General features: G+C 37.2%; 1 protein-coding gene across 1 annotated transcript in view; it reads right to left on the bottom strand.

The window, feature by feature from the left end:
* Positions 1-972: 972 nt before the first annotated feature.
* Positions 973-19054, bottom strand: part of klf12b (Kruppel-like factor 12b) — a 60929-nt gene continuing 42847 nt past the window's right edge. The window contains exons 5-6 of the mRNA XM_024286780.2: positions 9744-9901; positions 973-6757 (exon numbers count right to left, since the gene is read on the bottom strand). Coding sequence (XP_024142548.1) covers positions 6576-6757; positions 9744-9901 — 340 coding nt within the window. The 3' untranslated portion in view covers positions 973-6575. The remainder of the gene's footprint in view (positions 6758-9743; positions 9902-19054) is intronic.

Here is a 19054-nt window from a genome sequence, read left to right as displayed (position 1 = left end):
ATCAATAACAGGTCTGGCAACAAACAAAGAAATATATTAGTGAGCACATCCTCCTCCATCTGCAGCTCCATCAGCTGCAGGCAAAATCTAATTGCTGAACATAAAAAGGAAACTATTTTGTGACCCACTTTGATTCCCCCCCATCACACACACACAGTGAGTTTACTGAATCTGAAAGAGACTTATAGCAGCTTCAGGAATGTTGAGACAGCTGTGTGCGTGGCGTTTGAAACATGCCACAGCAGGGTCCTGTGGATGATCTAAGTGCAGTTTGTCAAACTTCACACTTCTTGTATAATTTTCTGTGGATGAGCACGGAAACCACGCAGCAGTTTCCCAATCGGACAAACGGAGAAGGATTGGTGTTTGACACCTGCTCTGCCCCCAAACTAAAGTGTGTTTGACTTTTACCGCGTAAGTATTAGTGAAGTGACTTCTGCTTCAATGGCTGCTGCTGTGGGGAGTCACATCTGGGCTGCTCCAGGTCAGAACCCCCGCGCCACCGGCACTTACCAGTACTGGAGAGGATAAACACAATGCCATCCGAGAAATTTCATGTTTTCATCGTGATCACCTGGAAAGTAACTGATTTTTGTTTTTTTAATTGAAAATAGAGTTTCAAAATAAAAGCATGGTGTTTTAACGTAAAAATAAAGAAAGTTTTAATACTGATATCTTAGGTTTACCTCCAAATGCTCTGATGGTGTTGGAGAAGGATGTTTACATTTCTGACTTGTATTTCAGAACAGCCTGTTGGCTCGAACCTTTCAGATTGGCTTTTATAACAAAATTGCATATTGATCATTATTTTCCCTCATTTTTTTTTTTAAATAAATTTGGTCTCCTGACATGTAGATGTAATATTTCAGGTTTTTATATTTCTGTTCATGCTCAAAGTTAAAAGATGTGTGAGTGTGTATTTATGCTTTGAAGAACTTGATGTTTTTTCAAATGTATGTTTTAAAGCTTTTAAAAAAAAGTAATTTTAGGCTTTTATCTTCTTGTTTTTTCCTGTGTTTCTTTTTTTTACTTTTTATTGAACCAAGAAATTATCCAAACCGTGACACAATTAAACACGACAATTGGTGTTATTTTGCCTTTTTTTGAATACAACTTTGGTTGTAAAGTGACACATTTTTATAAACTGGGTGTATGTAAATAAATTCTAGACCATAGGTTAGATGTGTTGTTTATTACGTCATTTTGTAATTGTTCTCTGGATTACTACTTTTACTCTTACTTAAGTAAGATCATTAGATTTAATTTTTTTTTGCCACTTTGCCCACCTCTAATATTTGGTGATTTTAAAAAACGGCACGCTAAATTAGTTGTAAAATAAGTCCCAATCATCACCTCACCCCACCGTGTTTAGCACCTAACAAGATTATCGTACAATAATTTGATTTTATTAACCTAGATTTCATTCATTCAAATGCTATTTTAAAACTTTATTGATATAAAATGTATTATCATCATTTGGAAATGTTTTTTATAGACACAGAAACAAAGTGTGTCTCATAACTCTGTTCCAGTATGTGAAGGTTCCTATGTGAAAATGTGAGTTTTGACCACGATTGAATCTGATCCGACTCGCCTTCATCCTCAGTCATAGCTCCATCCTAGTCTGTTACATACAAAATGCAACTTTATTAACCTTCATGCCTCCATTCATATCAATATACATGTTTATGCTTGCACTTATTTTAATTTCACAGCTCCATCCATATGAAAAATACAGAGAAAAAGGCAAAAACACTGACTTGATACTTAAACAACTTTTTGAAAAAAAAAAAAAAAAAAGCTGAAAAGAAAAACACTTTTTTAGGATTTGAAAAATATCATTTATCTTTTACAGATGTGGAATTCCATGACTCCCTTTTTGAAGAAATGCTGAGCAATATCACAATTAGTAACGGCAAGAATGAAAAGATCTGAATATATTTACACTACACTCACTTTACATAAATACAGAAACAACGATTACCGTACGGAATATCAGCAAACTTGAAACATAGGCATTGGCTTCACTACTTAAACTTTCAAAAAACCAGTAAAAATTAACCGCAGATGTTACACACAAAAAAAAGTCAAATATTGAACAAAGTCAGAGGAGGTTTAAGGTCAGTAACAAATGTGCCGATTCCTGAACAAGGATCCTGATTTTCTTCCACGTCGTGTTAAGCTAACCTGCTAAAGCTGACACACCCAGAGGCCTTCGTCGGATTCCCCGTAAATGAGGTGACTTATTGCAAGCAAAGGAACAATGTCAAGCGAAACAAGCATGAAGGGAGGATTTGTGGCGTTTGGACATAATGGTATAAGGCTCAGTGCGAAAAAAAAAGAAAAAAAAAAACAATGTTCGAGGTCCCACTTGCATATTTTAGTCTGTGCTTTTCTTTATTTTTATGTCCGAAATTCACTATTTTTTTTTATTGTTGTTTCAAATGCAGGATTTGACATGTTGGAATCAAAACTCTGCACAGAGCAGGCGATATTACAAGTTTGTGATATGAGGCACTATTCATTTATTATTGCATAACTTTGACCCTGGTTACCATAACAAAATTATGCTTTAAACAATGACCAAAAAAAACAAGGAAAGTTGCGGTAGGGAAATACAATCCACCCTGTCCTGTGGAGACGCCACCTTCAAGTCTAATTGAATTTGTCGTTAACCTGTTTTTTTTTTTTTTTTAAGGCAAGCATGCATCATATACTGAATACAGAAGTACACGTGCTGCTGATATGTGCTTGGTTTGTGAAAAAATACTTGTGTGGATAGAACAAAAACACACTGGGGATCGATCACCTTTCAATGTGTAGAAATTATTATTTTTTGATTATAGCAAACACTGATTTAGCCTCAAACAAAAAAAGATCTAAAAAAATGCAAAAAAGATGGAAAAAAATCCATGTTAATTTATAGGAATAAACATTTAGCCCCTTTTTTACTGTTTATCAAATTAGATAAATTACAGTCTCTGAAAAGACTTTACACGTATAAATTGTGATTCCTGCATCTGCTAATCAAAAGCCCTATTTTTCCAATGTATTTACAGGTTGTAGAACTTTTTCTTTAATAGCTTTTAATCTCCACTATCACATATATTACAACAAAAAGATCATTTTTCAAAATTTTTTTGTACAGAAAAGAGAATTATAAGCAACCATCGAGTGCGACTCGATCAAAACACGTCTTAATACATTAAATGGATGATAAAAGGATGATTATTTGCTAATAAATTGACATCTAAAATAAAATTATCTGGAAAAATACATAAACAAACAAACAAACAAGAAGGTGCTGATATGCTTTTACCAAAATGATAATACAACCGGTTGTAATGAAAGGAAATCCATAAATAGTGAGAACATCCTTCTGAAGAGAATGATGTGCGGACCTCCTTGGATTTGGCTGATCTTAACTGTCAAAAGCATGCTTGTGTGTGTCTGTACGTGTGTGTGTGTATTAGTGTATACGGATTTCAAGGTACCATAATCAAAGTGTTCCTTTTTGCTGGCTTCTGTCCAATCTATGCATTTGGCAGAGCGTTCAAAAATGGTTGGTTGGCCTGATCCTTTCTGTCTGAAGCTTTTATGAAGCTGAAAGAGCACCAGAAACACCCGCATAAATGTCTGTAATGAGGACTATAAAAACACACTTTGAGTCTAATTCCCTGATTAACACCAAGCAATCTTCTGAATATTACACAGGATAGATGTGGAACTTGGTACACACTTGTGTTTTATTAATATTTGCGTATCTAAGTGTTTTATTTTAACATATGTTTTTGATCAGATTGTAATCAGTAGATGTTGGGATTTGTGTGAGGAGGTGTTTTTCTTTGTATTTGACAAACAAGAACATGTGTGAAAGTGTGAAGGGAACCACATCAGAGGGGGACAGAGATGGGACTGTATATGAGAACTGGACCGAGTGAGTGTGACATCACTCAGCGATTCCAACAAAATGAAGTCAAGTCAGTCGCCATGTTGGAACCAGAAATCGTCAGAAAGGCTAAAATGTCCCCAAGCAGAGACCCACATGTAAGTTTTTTAGTAAATTTGGCAGATTGTCGCATTTGCATTATAACGTACTATGCTGGAGGTTTTAAAATAGAGTTAAAAGTTTACAGCAACCGGACAATTTTTCTCTAAAAGTCACATGGTGGCATTCCAGTGACAGGAGGGGATGACACCATCACAAAATCGAGCAACTGGGCGGCTACAGCAGCTCTGATTGGATGATGCATAAATGTCCCTGGAGACAGCCGTCCGTATCATTGCCACCGGCTGCCGGCCAATCAGTACCCCAGGGGAATTCTGGACGCTTGACGGCCACGTCTATATTCATGACCACGATGTTCAAAAAAATTGGGCGGCGGCCTGAAATCTTGAAGATTCTGCCGATGCGGCGTGACCGTAGCATAAGCTGTGATTGGTCCAAGATGGTCTAAGTCACCATTTCTATGGCAACCACTTTCACCAATCAGGAGTGAAAGGCCACACCCCCGACCACTTGAAGGCAGACTTGTGAGAATCAGTCAACTAAATGTTTTGATTGAGGCCTCTGATTGAAAAAATAGGATTAGCAAGAACTGGTTTTAGCTGGAGTGGGATATGGCCAGAACACCTCCACAAGGAGGCGTCCAGGAGGCATCTGGACCACCCGAGTCACCTGGCTCCTCTCAATGAGGAGGAGAAGAGGCTCTACTTCGAGCTCTCTCCGGGTGACCAAGCTTCTCATTCTATCTCTAAAGGAGCGGTCAGCCAACCTAATTTTAGCCGTTAGTAATGAGGGCCTCGTTCTTTCGGTCACGACCCAGATCTTATGACTATGGGTGAGTACTGGAATGAAAATCAACCGGTAAATTGAGAGCTTTTATTTCTGGCTCAGCTCTCTCTTCACCACAACATAACAGTAGTCCAATCCACCTGCCAATCTCATACTCTTCCCTCACTCATGACCAAACCCCAAGATACTTGAACTCCTCCACTTGGGGCAGGAGGACTCCACCCATCCAGAGAGGCCAAACTACATCTCAAGAACCATAGCCTCAGACTTAGTGGTGGTGGGAATGCTTTGGGGTCCCCCCAGAGGAGCTGGAGGAAGTGGCCAGGGACAAGGAAGTCTGGGTATCATTGCTTAAACTGACCCCGTGACCCGGGCTGGGATGAGTGGAAGAAGATGGATGTTAAAAATGTATCGGGGCAAGAAAGGTTGTTCTGACAAATGGAATCACTGAGTTTTAGCTATTTATTTCTCAATAGAATTCTATGGGAATTTGTCTTCTTGGAACCACTTCCTGTTTGGAACACCAGTCCAGTTCTCATATACAGCCAATGAGATGGAAACCCCTCCTCGGATTTTGACATCAACCAGAGGGCCAATGAGGAGGCTCCAGCTCAGCACTTTAGTTACGGTTGTATTGCTCTTCTGTCCTGGAACGCTTCGGCTGCTTGTTGTGCTCCTCAAAAATAAGGATGAAGATCTCTAAGGTGCCTTATTTAAAAAAAAAAAAAAATCTGATTGTTTTGAAATTGGCTCTACATGAGGGGAGGTGTATTCGTCAAACATAAGCAATAAACAGGCATTTAAGAACCAAAAAGCAAGATTCATGAAAGTACATTTATCTTTAAGATTGCACTTTACTGATTGCTAATCACAGCTCAAAATACACAACAAAAGTTTTTTGTTTCTTTTTCTTCTGTAGCAAATTATGAAACGTGAAAAAGAAAGATGCGTGTGCCCGTGTGAGGAGGATCCTGAAGCGCTGTTGCTGGTGTGCGATGATTGCAGAGGATGCTGATGAGGTTGATCCTTCCAGGCTGTGACTCAAACAGTTCCTTACTGTCTTCTGGTTGAGCTTTTTTAAGTTAGCTTGTGTAGGGGGCGTCACGGATATTCCAGCAGATTATTGAAAAAAATGGGTTAAAAAAAAAAAAAAAAAAGAATCCATCCATGAAGAAATAGTACCCTCTACTGGTCACTTGGAGGAAATGCAAGGAAAAAAAATCATAATTCCAACTGTGCCCAAGATGTGATCCTGTGATCCGCTCCAGGTCCAGCTCCTTCCTGTTCTGACAGGAAACCTCCCAACAGGGTCCTTCACATTATGAATGCTGCAGAAGCAGCAGCCTTAACAACAATGAAAGGAAAGTGTGTCCACAAACAAACACGTTTGTCTGCATGAGTACAAATAGAGTGCGACTTCATCTTAAAAATCCAAGCAAAACATTAACAAACAGTGCTTTTTAAAGAGTTCCCTATTATATTTCAAACATCGACAATAAAAGATCCTTCTGCGTCTATCTTGAAAAGCCAGAGGATCCAGAAGTGACCCTGTTTTCTGCTCCGTAAGCTCTGTGCACCTTCGTCCATCTCCTTAGAAAAGATGGCTGTATATGTGTGTGTGTGATTGTGGGGATCCAGGCCAGCTGAAAACATTCACGGGGAGATCCCGCTCCCCGGGCTGCCTGCCTGGCTGCGTGCGTGCGTACGTACATGCGTGTTTTGTGTCTCTCTTTTGTGTTTTTGTTTTTGCCGCGACCCTCTTTGAGCTGCTCTGTGTGGCTCACACCAGCATGTGTCTCCGTCTGTGCAGGGCCAGGTGGTCGGATCTGGAGAAGCTGCGGTCACAGTCTGCGCACTTGAAGGGTTTCACTCCGGTGTGCTTTCTGTAATGCCGCGTCAGCTCGTCGGAGCGGGCGAACTTCCAGGTGCAGCCGTCCCAGGTGCATTTGTATGGCTTTTCCCCTGGAGAAGGAAGGCGGGAAACAGTTTTTATTCCTCTGGTGGTTCCACTCTACTCCTCCTTCAGTCATGCACCAAGCATATTATTCACTCATGAAATACTCCTAATGTGCACTCATTTGAGTGTTTTTGCAGATAATGGTTGAACAAATGTCAAAAAGGTGTAGATTTATACCTGTGTTCAGTTTTTAACTCAGTGCTATTAAAGGGGAGCTTTGATGCCTTCTAGAATGTTTTATTTCTTAAATTCATGACTCCATTAGGTAAGATTCCTAATGTTACCTCCTCTCCAGCTATAAAAACCCCTCGGAGATTTTGTTGAAACAGTTCCAGATCAGCATTTCTGAACAGGATGATTTAAAAAACAAAAAAAAAAAAAACAAAGGTACATCTTCCCTCCCTAAAGTCTTCAACCATAATTCCTAATAAGAACCAGCAGACCACAAAGACAGATTTACAAAGCAGGACTCATTTTTATGAGATTCCCGACCTGCTGCAGGTCAGAAGGAACTCGTTCTCAGAACACGTTTATCTGATCAAGTTTCACTTTCTGTAAATGTAATTATACATCTTAAAAACACACAAAGTTGTGTTTTTGGTGTTTCTAACATGTTATTGTGGCGTTTTTTCTCATGTTGGATAACAAATATCAAGAACTCCAAATAGTATTACTTTATTCAAATCCTTCTGGATCAGGAGCAGATGAAAAAATGCTCCACTCCATTCTGATGCACCCATCTTTGTTTTCCTCGTCTGAGCTAAAGTTGTGAGTCTGGATAGTTTCGATGTTGCTCCCCATTTTTGAGCACCGGTAATGTTAGGTTGAGGTTGTGAGGGGCTGAACAAAGAGATGATAGGAAGTCAGGGCGGGCTTACTATGCACCAACAGTCCCGCCCACAACTCGAAGGTGAATTTCTAACAAACTGATGTTGCTCTTCAGAAATATGTCCTAGAAAACGACTCAAATTAAAAAAAAAATTGGCTAAAAACTGCATAATTGTAATTAAAAGACCGCCGGAAATGCTCTAAAAACAGATCAAAAGATGTTCAGAGTTGGACTTTAATGTCTAGATTTAAGCACTAGATGACAGCAATGTTATTCATGTATTTATTTATTTTTGCTAAATTTGCAAAACGTTTTGCAACTCTCAATTACAATTTAATGAAGTAAAATATTTTGCTAAATTTATTAACTTAATTTGCAAGAAGTTCAAATAAGCACAAATGTGAACCCTAATAATGTCCTTAAAAAGTTCAGGCCGGTCACACTTTTCAAGTAGACTAAGATTGATTGATTGATTTCAAGCATAGATTGTGAAAAATGCAGGACAAAATACACATTTGTCAAACTCATTACAAGAATAATGAAATGCATTGATTAGAAAATAGAAAACAAAAAAAGAAAAACAAAGACACACTTATGTCACATTTGATTGATTAAATATAGTAAGAATTTACTAAAGTCAAGTAGAGTTTGATTGATTGCTTGAAAAAGAGTGGGAAGAAGTGAATTTATATAATCCCACCTCTACTTAGTAATCTCGTTTTACAGTTTTGCATAGTTATGTAATCTAGTTCTGATCAGATCAAATGCAAGTTTGTTTGTTTTTTTTATGAGATACATTACAATTTAATGTGACGTTAACATTACAATGTCTTTGGGATTTTACAGATTTTAAAGATATTTTCAATGAATAACAAAAAAAAAAAAAAAAATACAAAATTTAGTTTAAAATGTGTACGTTTCAAAGTTTTTTATACGCGACCCCAAAATTGCAAACAAAATTCGACAGTTAAAATATAAAAAATATTCCAACCAGGGAAATTAGTGTAAAATATTTGTTTTTTTTCTATGTGTATTCTTAGCTGAAAGGGAAAAAAGCTTTCTGAGGAAACAAAAGCTTTACACCAACATTGTCTTTGCTTAAGGAAATGTTTGTAGAAAAGAAAAAAGATGTATTTATAATGTAAAAGGAAAACAATAAAAAAAATGAATATCTTCGTTGTTTTTTACTTCTAAAAGTGTATATTTTATGTCTGTATCAGGCTTATTCTGTAGCTTTTCTACTTCATATATAACCACTCTAGTGTTGACGTACACTAATGTGCCATGGGCAACATCCTTTGTTGGAAGACGCGCTGCAGTCTTTTTCATGGGTTTGAATGAGTGCACATCGTGAAAGCAAAAGGAAAAAAAGGGGATTTACTTAAAAAGGCTGCTGGACAAGTGAAAGTCTGACCTAAAATCTGTTGCTTAACCCAACCTTCGACAGAAAGGAAAAATCATGAAACTTTCTAAATGATATGAATTTTTCACCTTCATCCTGCTGGACTGGAACTCTTAAAGGGTTCAATCGCTCAAGTCATTAAAAGTCATCAAAAAATTGAAGCAATAATTAATGAAAATAAACAGTTTTTCCGTAGCTTTCTCTAACTTTTTTTTTTATTTGGTAGCATGTTTTTATACGGGAATTTTCACTTTCTAACCACATTTATCTGATTTCTCCTTATAAAAAATAAGCCAGGAAAAATAATGCTGAAAAGTTGTATTATTACAAGACATTTCAGTTACAAAAACATAAAAATCCTCATTATGATTGTCAATACTCAATCACACTGTCAGATTTGTTTGAGGAAAATTATTTTCTTGGTAGTTCCTTTTACCTGCCAGTAGAGGGTGGTGTTGCCTTAATAATAGGCACTGTTGATAAACTGGTATTAATTTGAAGTCAAATAAGTCTAATAAAGAATTAAATTCAGGTGTGATTTATGACAACATTTAGTTAAAAAGTTAAAATTGTATTTAGAATATATTTCTCTTCATATTATGTTATCTTCTGGTGTATTTTCCATTTTTATTCTTGCTTTATTTTTAGTGACTCACAGCAATGTAAAATAAAATGTCACGTTACTTTTTTTTAAGATGTTATTGTCGGTTGTTTGGACTCGATTCAACCAGTAAAATGACACAAAGCCACTCCCACTGACCTGTGTGTGTCCTCCGGTGTGCTTTTAAATGTGAGCTTTTGGTGTAAACTTTATTGCAGCCCTCAAAGTCACATCTGTGGATTCTTCTCTTTTTGGAGTCTGGTGACTCGGACCTCCGGGGGCGTCGGATGCTTTCAATACTGAATGGAGACATAGAGCTGAAAGAGAAAAAGAGGAGGAGCATGAGGGAAAACGTCAGCTAATTGAAGGTTACCATTTTTTTTATTATTATTCTAATCTTTTTTAATCCAACTAACGTTTAACACAAGATAAAGTTAAAAATATATACTTAAAAGAAAATTTTAATTGGTTGATATAATTTATTAGTTTTTTTAATCTAACAACAAAAAACATCTCATTTTTAAATATAAAAATAATATGCATTAATTTACTCTAAAAATAAAAACTTTGCAATATTCTTCTGTTTAGCATTATTTTGCACAATTTCAAGTTCATTCCTTTGCCCAAAAATCCTTTACAAATCGACTAAAAACACCAATCAAACTGAAAATACAGATTGAACAAAAAACAAAATAAAAATGACAAAACTAACAAGCAATTGAGTCAAGTATGGACTGTCAGGCTGACAGTATTAGTGATTTTTAGATTTTCAAAAGTAGAGGCAAAAGGTTTTTCTTTTCCAATCCCAACAGTTAACAAGAACTTTGCATGTTCCAATTACTGTACCTTGGTATCCAGACATTTTCACAAATCAAAGCTATTTCATAAAATGTATTTTTCATAACCTTATATTTGATAACGCAGTGGTGATCTATTTCTCATGATTTATACAATAAATTATGAAAAATCAAGGTAGAACAACAATAAAGAAATCTAAATGGATTAAACCTTGAACAATTATTGAAAAATATAATATAGAATTTTTTTGGTTTAAAATAAGCAAACAAAAAGTCTTTTGCATACTGATTGAGAGAGAGAACTTATTTTTCTTAATTTACATTTTTTTACATTTGAGGTCTTGTTCAAAAAAGTTCAGGTTCTGCTGTGAATGCCACATTTATTAAGACCTAAAAACATTATTTTAATCTTTTTTAAGCATCAGAAACTAAAAAAAACTTTAAAGCGTATGCTATAACTTTACAAAAGAGCTAAATATTTTAATTAAATTATTGTTTTGCATTTCACAAGCTGATGTGATCAAATGCCTAATATTCAAACCTTTAAAAATGTGATGTGAATGAGCAATTTTAAAGAAGTAAGACCCCCAAAAATGTAGTTCAGAAAAAAAAAAAAAAAAACATCAAAGTTAGTAATTGTTAAAACATTTAGCCAAATAAAATGATCAGGAAATGTGTCACAGCAGAACAAACCAGGGCTGGATTATTGCATAAAAAAGTAACACAAAAAAGGCAAATAAACATGTCAACATGTGATGAAATTGTACATTAATTTACCACTAAAGTGAAAATGATAATTCTGTGTTTGATTTAGGAGTTAAATGTTTTTTTGAAAAGCAGCTTTGGACTCAGTGTTGTAGAAGAGACTTGCAGAGCAGCAACCCGCCAGTAGATGGCAGTGCAGTTCCAACGTGGAGCGCTGACCAGGAAGTAGCAAAGCAGCTTAGTTGTTCAGACGTTGACCAAGATTAAAATATTGCTTTTTTCTTTATCAGAAAGCATTAGTGTAATGTTTTCTCTTTTTCTAATTTCTTTGTGAAGTTTCTCACAAATTCACCTCTTTCCAGAATATTAAATTGCCCCAAGTGTATAGCTGAAAATAAATGTCGAAAGATTTTAGCAGATTAAAGTCTGTTGAACAGTGAGCACACTTTATGCAACATATGACTGTAGCAAACAGCAAAAATGACAGGACAGCAGCTCCATGGCAGAAAGTCAAAACAAGAAGATCTCTGTTTACTTGTGATATCAGTGGAAATATCTCTGAGGTCTGCAGCTGACGCTGAGAAGCAGGTAGGAGGCTGAACAGGCCCCGCTACCACTACGGGGAGGGGGTGACTGAAAGAAGAGCACGGGCTGCCAGACGGGCCCTTCCACTGAACTGTCTCCTGCACACAACCCACTTCCTGTCTGTGTCTCACACACTGAAGGATGATCCGTCAACTGCAGACTCACATGCTCGCCGTCAAAGTAACACTCGCCGCTGCACGGAAAAACAGAAATCGGCCAATCACCTGTTACTTTAAGGCAGGGGTGTCAAACTCAATCGCACAAGGGGCCAAAATCCAAAACACACCTTAGGCCGCTGCCCAAACAGGATAAACATTTATTGAACACACTAAATCTTCATTTTTAAAACTTTAAGACCGTAACTTTTTAACATAATTATGAACTAGATATATAGCATTACCTGCGATAATGCTAGTGTGAATGCTGTAAGCTGAATTTGGCCACTGAAGATGATGAAATTGATAGCTGAAAACGTTGAAGCTGATAGCTTAAAACGGTGAAGCAAATTGCTAAATTAGCCTAAAAAACTACATCAACCAAAAAACGTAGGTTAGCCAAAACAGGTAGCATGTTGCTAAAAATAGCTAAACTTCGAATTTAGCCCCCAAAAGGAAAAAAAGCTTAAACTAGTCAAAACAGCTACCGTGTAAATATTCGCCTAACTACAAAACAGCCAGAAAAACTTTTTAAAAGCCTAAATTAGAAAAAAAAACAGCTATCATGTAGCTGAAACATTAGCTAAATTCCAAAATAGCCTAAAAAACAAACAAAAAAGCCCAAATTAGCCAAAATAGCTGGCATATAGCTGAAAAAATAGCTAAACTTCAAAATAGTCTAAAAAAAGTGAAAAAAGCCTAAATTAGCCAAAACAGCTAAAATATTAGCTAAACTCTAAAAGAGTCTGACATAATGCCAGTTTTCAAAAGTTTAAAACTTTTTAAAGTAATTATGAATAATAAAAAGGGAGGAATATTATTCCAGAATAAATCAATTTAAACATTCAATAACTTTCAGTATTTTATTCTCCATAAAAATATATTTTGTCAAAATTATACAACTTAGAAATAAGCGCAAGATAACATTGGGCCATTAATAACAATAAAATAAAATGATCTGGTGGGCCGGATATTTTTACCCAGAGGGCCGGATCTGGCCCCCGGGCCTTGACTTTGACATGTGCTTTAAAACTATCAATCTGAACCTGCACAGTCAGGTATGTGGTGAAGCCCAGCTCCTAACTGTTTTCTCTCAAATCTCCAGCAAATTATAAGGTTTTCAGAAAAATGTTTCATCTGTGTGAGTGAGACTAAGAGTGCACCCCGGAAAATGAAGAGGAGAGCCAGGATTCAAAATGGAAACACTCAAAGCTCAGACACCGAACAGATGAGGCGGATGTTTACTTTCTGACTTCACTCGTGGAGCCACGTCAGGATTATGACATAATTTAGGACAGTTTTAGAGCGAAAGCGTCCAGCACGAAGCATCATAAATCACATCTGATGCAACATTGGTATTTAACCCTTTAACACCTGAGGCGTCGCCAGTGAAGCTTAAACACAAAATCTTTAACATACTGCAAATTTTTGACCGTTAAGACGCTCAACGTGATTCCAGTAGATTCTAAAGGAGAAAAGCGGCTTCGACGAAATTGACCAATTTTAGAGCTCCATGCTTCACAGAAAAATCAATTAGAGATCATTAAGTACAACCATAATTCATAAAGAGGGCATGCTGGACATTGAAGTGGAATTCCTACTTTTGAAAAAAAAAATCAAGGATTTCAAGTGTGCATGATGGTTCAAAACTATGGTAATTTAAATGTATGAATTTCTGGCTATTTTTTTTTTTTTTTTCCTGCTAATTTATGACAACATTTGCTGCATTGAGATGATCCTATGTGGATTATATAATTATTTTGAAAGGAAGTCATGTGAACGTCTGTCAAAAGTTATTTCATATTTGGAAAAAACTGCACATTTGTGTTTTATTAAAGGGGCCAGACAATGAAAAAACATTTTGAGCCTTTGAGTCCATTATAATGTGTATTCTTCACTATAAAAAACCCCAAAAGCTGTATTTTGATCCGTTCACACATTTCTGAGTAATCCTCTAAAAACCTGCACTCTCAACAGCAGCCCTACATGAAAACGAGCAGGTCCTCACATGCTGATGTCACAAGGTGAGAACTCCCCCTGCCAGGAAGAGTCTGCTCCGGCTACCAGGCTAACACAAACACTTTCTCCACAAAGCTAGCAGCTCCAGCTAGCGGTGATCAGCTAGCTTCGCTTGAAGTGGGCGACACCCTCAGGGAGCTAAAGGCGGAGCCTCATAGATTTAGTTGTTTTACTACCGGGTATGAAAAGAATCTGCAAAAATAACTTATATTTCATACATATTTAGTTTTTTTAGTGTTCCAAAGGTAATATATGATCATTTATATGGATATCGTTTACTCTGAAAAACTTAAAAAAAAGCCCTTTAATGCCAAAAAAAAGCCAACAGTTCATCTATATCAATATTAATAGTAAGAGCAACTTAAACACAAATCAGCATGGTATTTGTCTAAGGGGTGAAGTAAGACCTTATGGCTTCTGCTGGGTTGTAGTCAGTAAGAAATTGACCATGTGTTAAAGGTTCCAGACCCCTGGTCTAGAATAATGCAAGTGTATTTTTAAACCGTTAAAAAAATTCAAAAGTTCAAGATTATTTATTACTGATCCCTGAAGGATATCACATGAGAAGAGGGGAAAAAGTACAAAAACGTTAAACACAGTGAGACTTCAGCATTTATTTAACAACTTTTTCTAAACTAGATGATTAGTCAAGATGTTTTTACTGTAAAAAGTCCGGCTGCACTTTCCCAAACAGGATCTCTGGATCATCCTACCGAGCGCTAATCTGTCAGACTGCGATGAATGCATCTGGGAAACAAGGAGTTCAGTGTCTGGCCCAAGGACATATTGACGCACACATCCAACCACCAACGATACGATGGGAACCACCCTGTAACCATGACGACCTCAATGCCCACGCGAGCATGAGGGGGAGCAGCAGGTCACTGTTTTTCAATGGAAGAGAGTCAAAGAGAGAAATGCAAATCTGACGATTGACTGAATGTTGGACTGTTAACTCAATTATGTCGGAGAATGGCTCAACTATTTCAAAATATCTTATTTCCAACAAAAAAAAGTAATGTGAAAAAAACAATATTTCATGAAATAACAAGCTTTAAATAAACCATAAATAAATAAATGTATTGTTATTGCGATATTAACGTATCTGATAAACCAGGGATGGGCAAATGCTTTGTTAAAAAATTTGACAATAGGGCCAGACCAAGATCAGATGCGTTGAGTTTTTTTTTTTAGTAATCCCTCCTCATTAGAAAAAAAAATAGCATGGAATCTGGACAAAAACAGTCTTTAATTTTAATAAAAAAAATATTGATATACAATAAAAAAGAACATTTTGGAGTTTCTATTTCAAAACTGTGGTTTTTGTGTCCATTTTAATGCAAAATGTACCAATGGGTTGATGTCCTTCAGGGAAAACAGCAAACATAGAAAAATGCTGCGTTTGTGTGATGCTGGAAAGATCGGACAAATGGCCTTCCAACTCAAAACACACGTGAACTTGAGAAAATGAACAAACCTTCCAACACCACATGAATGCAGAATTACTTTCTGCACCTAAACAAAGGCCAATGTATTAATAGTGCGCCATCTATGGGTAAATACCAGAATTAAAATGAAAATGAATATCATCAATAGATATAATTCTAGTTTGGGGCTAAATTAAATGGTTTTAGGGGGCGGTTATGGCCCCTGGGCCATAGTTTGCCCACTCCTGCAATATATATTGCAAAAGATGCCGTAAACTCTGATAAATAACTGTTTACACACATACTAAAACAACTTAAAGTGGACTCCTTTTCGTCATTGATCAATCAAATGGAGCTTTTTTATGTTAAAGGTTCCTCCTATTGAGTACAATCTAAGTTGTGCTGACTTTTATTTAAACAAAACTTTTGCAGTGAAGTAGAAAGGCTGTTTTAGTTGTATTTTGTTTTGCCATTTTTTCATGATTCGTAAGTCGTGTTATCACAATATTGATTACTCACAAGTTTTCCTCATACCGTGCAGCCCTACTTTAAATGATAAATGTAAACATGTATTGGAACACATAAAGAACTGTGGGGCGAGCCGTCTTCTACGTTTGATTTATGTTTCTGCAACATTCCTCTGCAAAGCCTCTACCACACAAAACCAGTTATTGCTATTGACATTTATACTCGTGCATTTTGCTCTACTTCTCCCCAGATGGGAATAAAAGAGTTCAGCTGTGCTGTTGCAGCTCACAATGAGAATCTTTCTTTAATTTCAGTGTATTTATAAACCTCCTTGAAAAAAAAGTTGTTTCCAGATTCTTTGCAACATCCCTTAAAGGTAAATAAGGAAGCTAAAAAAAAACTACTCAACAAAATCACCAAGTCTGAAATGAAAAAGAAGAAATTTCCCATGATGCTTTGAGGAACATTTTTAAAAGGGCTGAAATTTCATTTCTTGAGTTGTTTTGATTTGTATAATATTGGCTTTTTTTGTATTGCAACATTAGTAATGTTTAGAACAAAAACAAAAGTTACATTTGACAATTTAAGAAACTTAGAGTTATTCTTGCGTAGGGAAAAATAATTTTTAAAAAAGTTTAAATTCTATGAAACATGTTATAGTTAAATGTTCCATTTTGACACTTGTCTTGTGACATGTATAATATTTTTATACAAAGTTACAAACTGTAAAATGATGAGTAAAAATATATAAAATAGTTAAGTAAATGAACGTTTGCCGTCAAGCAATTACTAAACTATTTATGATCCTTTTCACATTGAATGGATCTAATGTATCTTGTTTTGCATGTATAAGTACAAATATATCTATTTATAATCAATAGTAATCATAATTGCATTATTTGCATGTATTTGTGGATACTGTACAAAAGTAATTTTAAATTTATAGTTGTAATTTAAATTTTGTTATATCTATCTATAGATTTATGTCTCTTTTGTTTGTCTTCTTCATTTTTTTTATTGAAATTACCAGTTCTGTTTTTAATCCCTTGACCCTTAAATTTATTTCCAGCTATAAAAAATATCATATATTTTTTTGATTTCATGTTGATGCTAAATTAAGGTAATTTTGTAACCAAAGTGGTTTGCTCCATATTTGCATCTACAGGCCTCAATGGGTTAACATTGGCCTTTACTAAAAGACATTTAAATCATCACAAAGACAATAAATCCTTTATTGTTCTAAGGATGTCATGACTGAACTTGACCAAATTACAGCTTTGAGAACAATGAATCTTTAGAGTTTTCTCTTTAGCCCAAAGGTGAGTTCTCAGCACGAGTGTTTGGTGGTTCCACCCGCAGGAGAACAGAGAAACGTTGAATATCAGCAGAGAGCGGTTTCAGGCAGATCTGACCTCTGTTTTGCTGCCCCATTATTCCCCCTCTTCCTCCCCTCACAGAAAGGCTGGAAGCGGAGGGAGTGAATGTGTCACCTGTATCCGGGCTTTCTCGAAAACAACACTTGATTTTTTTCTGACTTCTCACGGATAGCCGGGTCACAACACCAGCTCCGAGACGGCAACAGCGCTGGCTGCTTCTCAAACACAAACATGAAATTATCAAGAAAAACAGGAAAGGGAGTCTGTGTGTGCCCTGGGAGACTGCCCACTGGGCATTCCTGTACCTGTCCGAGGATCTTACCCGGAGTCTCACCCCTCCACCTGCTCTGCTCCGTAGCCCCTCGGTCCCTGGGGAGCGGCCAGACTTCAGCAGAGACACAACCCCCTACCCCCAACACACACACCTCTTTTCCTTCTGTCTTCCTCTCTCAGCTGCACTCTCCCACAATAGCCTATCCACTCGTCCCCAGGGAAACACATGAATATGGAGGAGGCTGCCCAGGAAGCGCATGATACATTCACACACACACAAGCTTACTCTCTCGCCTTTCACTCATTTATTTATATATGGATACCTGGATTGGAGGCTGCAGGCACTCCCATCCTCCACCCTTGCACCTCTCCTCTCTGATGCTCTCAGGAAGACTGCACGTGTGCCAAACTATACAAAGCTGTTCTCTCCGGCCTCACATTGTGTGCAAACGGAAAGAAAAAAAAAAAAACAGCCACAAAGTAGAGCTACATGTCACAGGGATGTCTATAGCATGTGAGGTGTGAAAACAGGAACCAGCTTTCTTCTTTTTGTGGCTAAACCAGCACTTAACTCAACACAAGCGCTCCGTTCGACAAAAACAAGCACACCAGTCTGTGTTCCTGTTGACAATGGCTGACCTCCCCCTGGAACCAGCTGTTCTGTCCACTGTGCAGAGACACGTGCACACATACAGTACGGAACGCACATCAACAGGAGGATTAGTGCTAGACATATTCTGTTCAGACGCACACCGAGAGCCTGCAGGAGGAAGGCTTCCACACAGCACCGTCTGCACTTTGCACACTGAAGCGAGTGTGTGGGCTGGGCATTGGCAGGATATTGCTAAGCCGGGCTGGTGATTTATCTCCATCGCGAAGGCTTGGGCACTGTAAGGTTGGGTCCTGCCAACCTCTGTTCTCCTCTGGCCAATTGGTGCCCACGTGTGGCACTCAGGGGCGCGCCTGTCCCTTTCAATAACCTGCAATGAAACCTGAATCCCACAATAAGTGTGCCTGTGTGCAACCCTCCACTTCTGCTGAATAGCCCAAAGCGACAATGAGATTTTGGGAAAAAAACACAACGTGCTGCCACTACAACCATTAGGTCTAAATGGAGTTTTACAAAACAAAATCATATAATGATGTCTAATGCAGGATGCCAGCAACAAAAAAAACAAAAAAACAAAGCGAGCTGTGCTTGTCTTCGCCTTGCCTAATGATGGATCAGGAAGAGAGTCGGTTCACATAAAAGCCTGACCAGTTTGGAAAGTTTGGCCCCTCTCTGGGCAGCAGTAAAGAGGCAAAGGGCTGAGCTAAATCTTTATTTTATATCTGATCTCTTGCTTTTGATCAGAACATTATTAGCTGGAATGCTCTGGAAAGGACAGGACGCTCACAGGGTCCTTTAGAGGAGGAGTACATTTGTAAAGTAGAGTCAATAAAAAGTTAAGCTTCACAGACAGTTTGGTGAATCAAGTTTCATTCAATCTATCTTTGATAGAAAATGTTTTTGTATTCATGAACATTTAGACAAGGAAGTATTTATTTAAAAAAGGTCAAGGAACGTGAGCTACAGCTGCCTACACACCGGACATTTGACGTGCATTCAAGAACGCACGTTTAGCTCTTAATGCTCACACTGTACAAACAGGGAGGGGCTTCTTC

This window comes from Oryzias melastigma, linkage group LG21, assembly GCF_002922805.2.
Source record: "Oryzias melastigma strain HK-1 linkage group LG21, ASM292280v2, whole genome shotgun sequence".
Lineage (NCBI taxonomy): Eukaryota > Metazoa > Chordata > Actinopteri > Beloniformes > Adrianichthyidae > Oryzias > Oryzias melastigma.
Note: the sequence above shows the minus strand (reverse complement) of the source record. Positions and strands in the feature narration are given on the sequence as shown.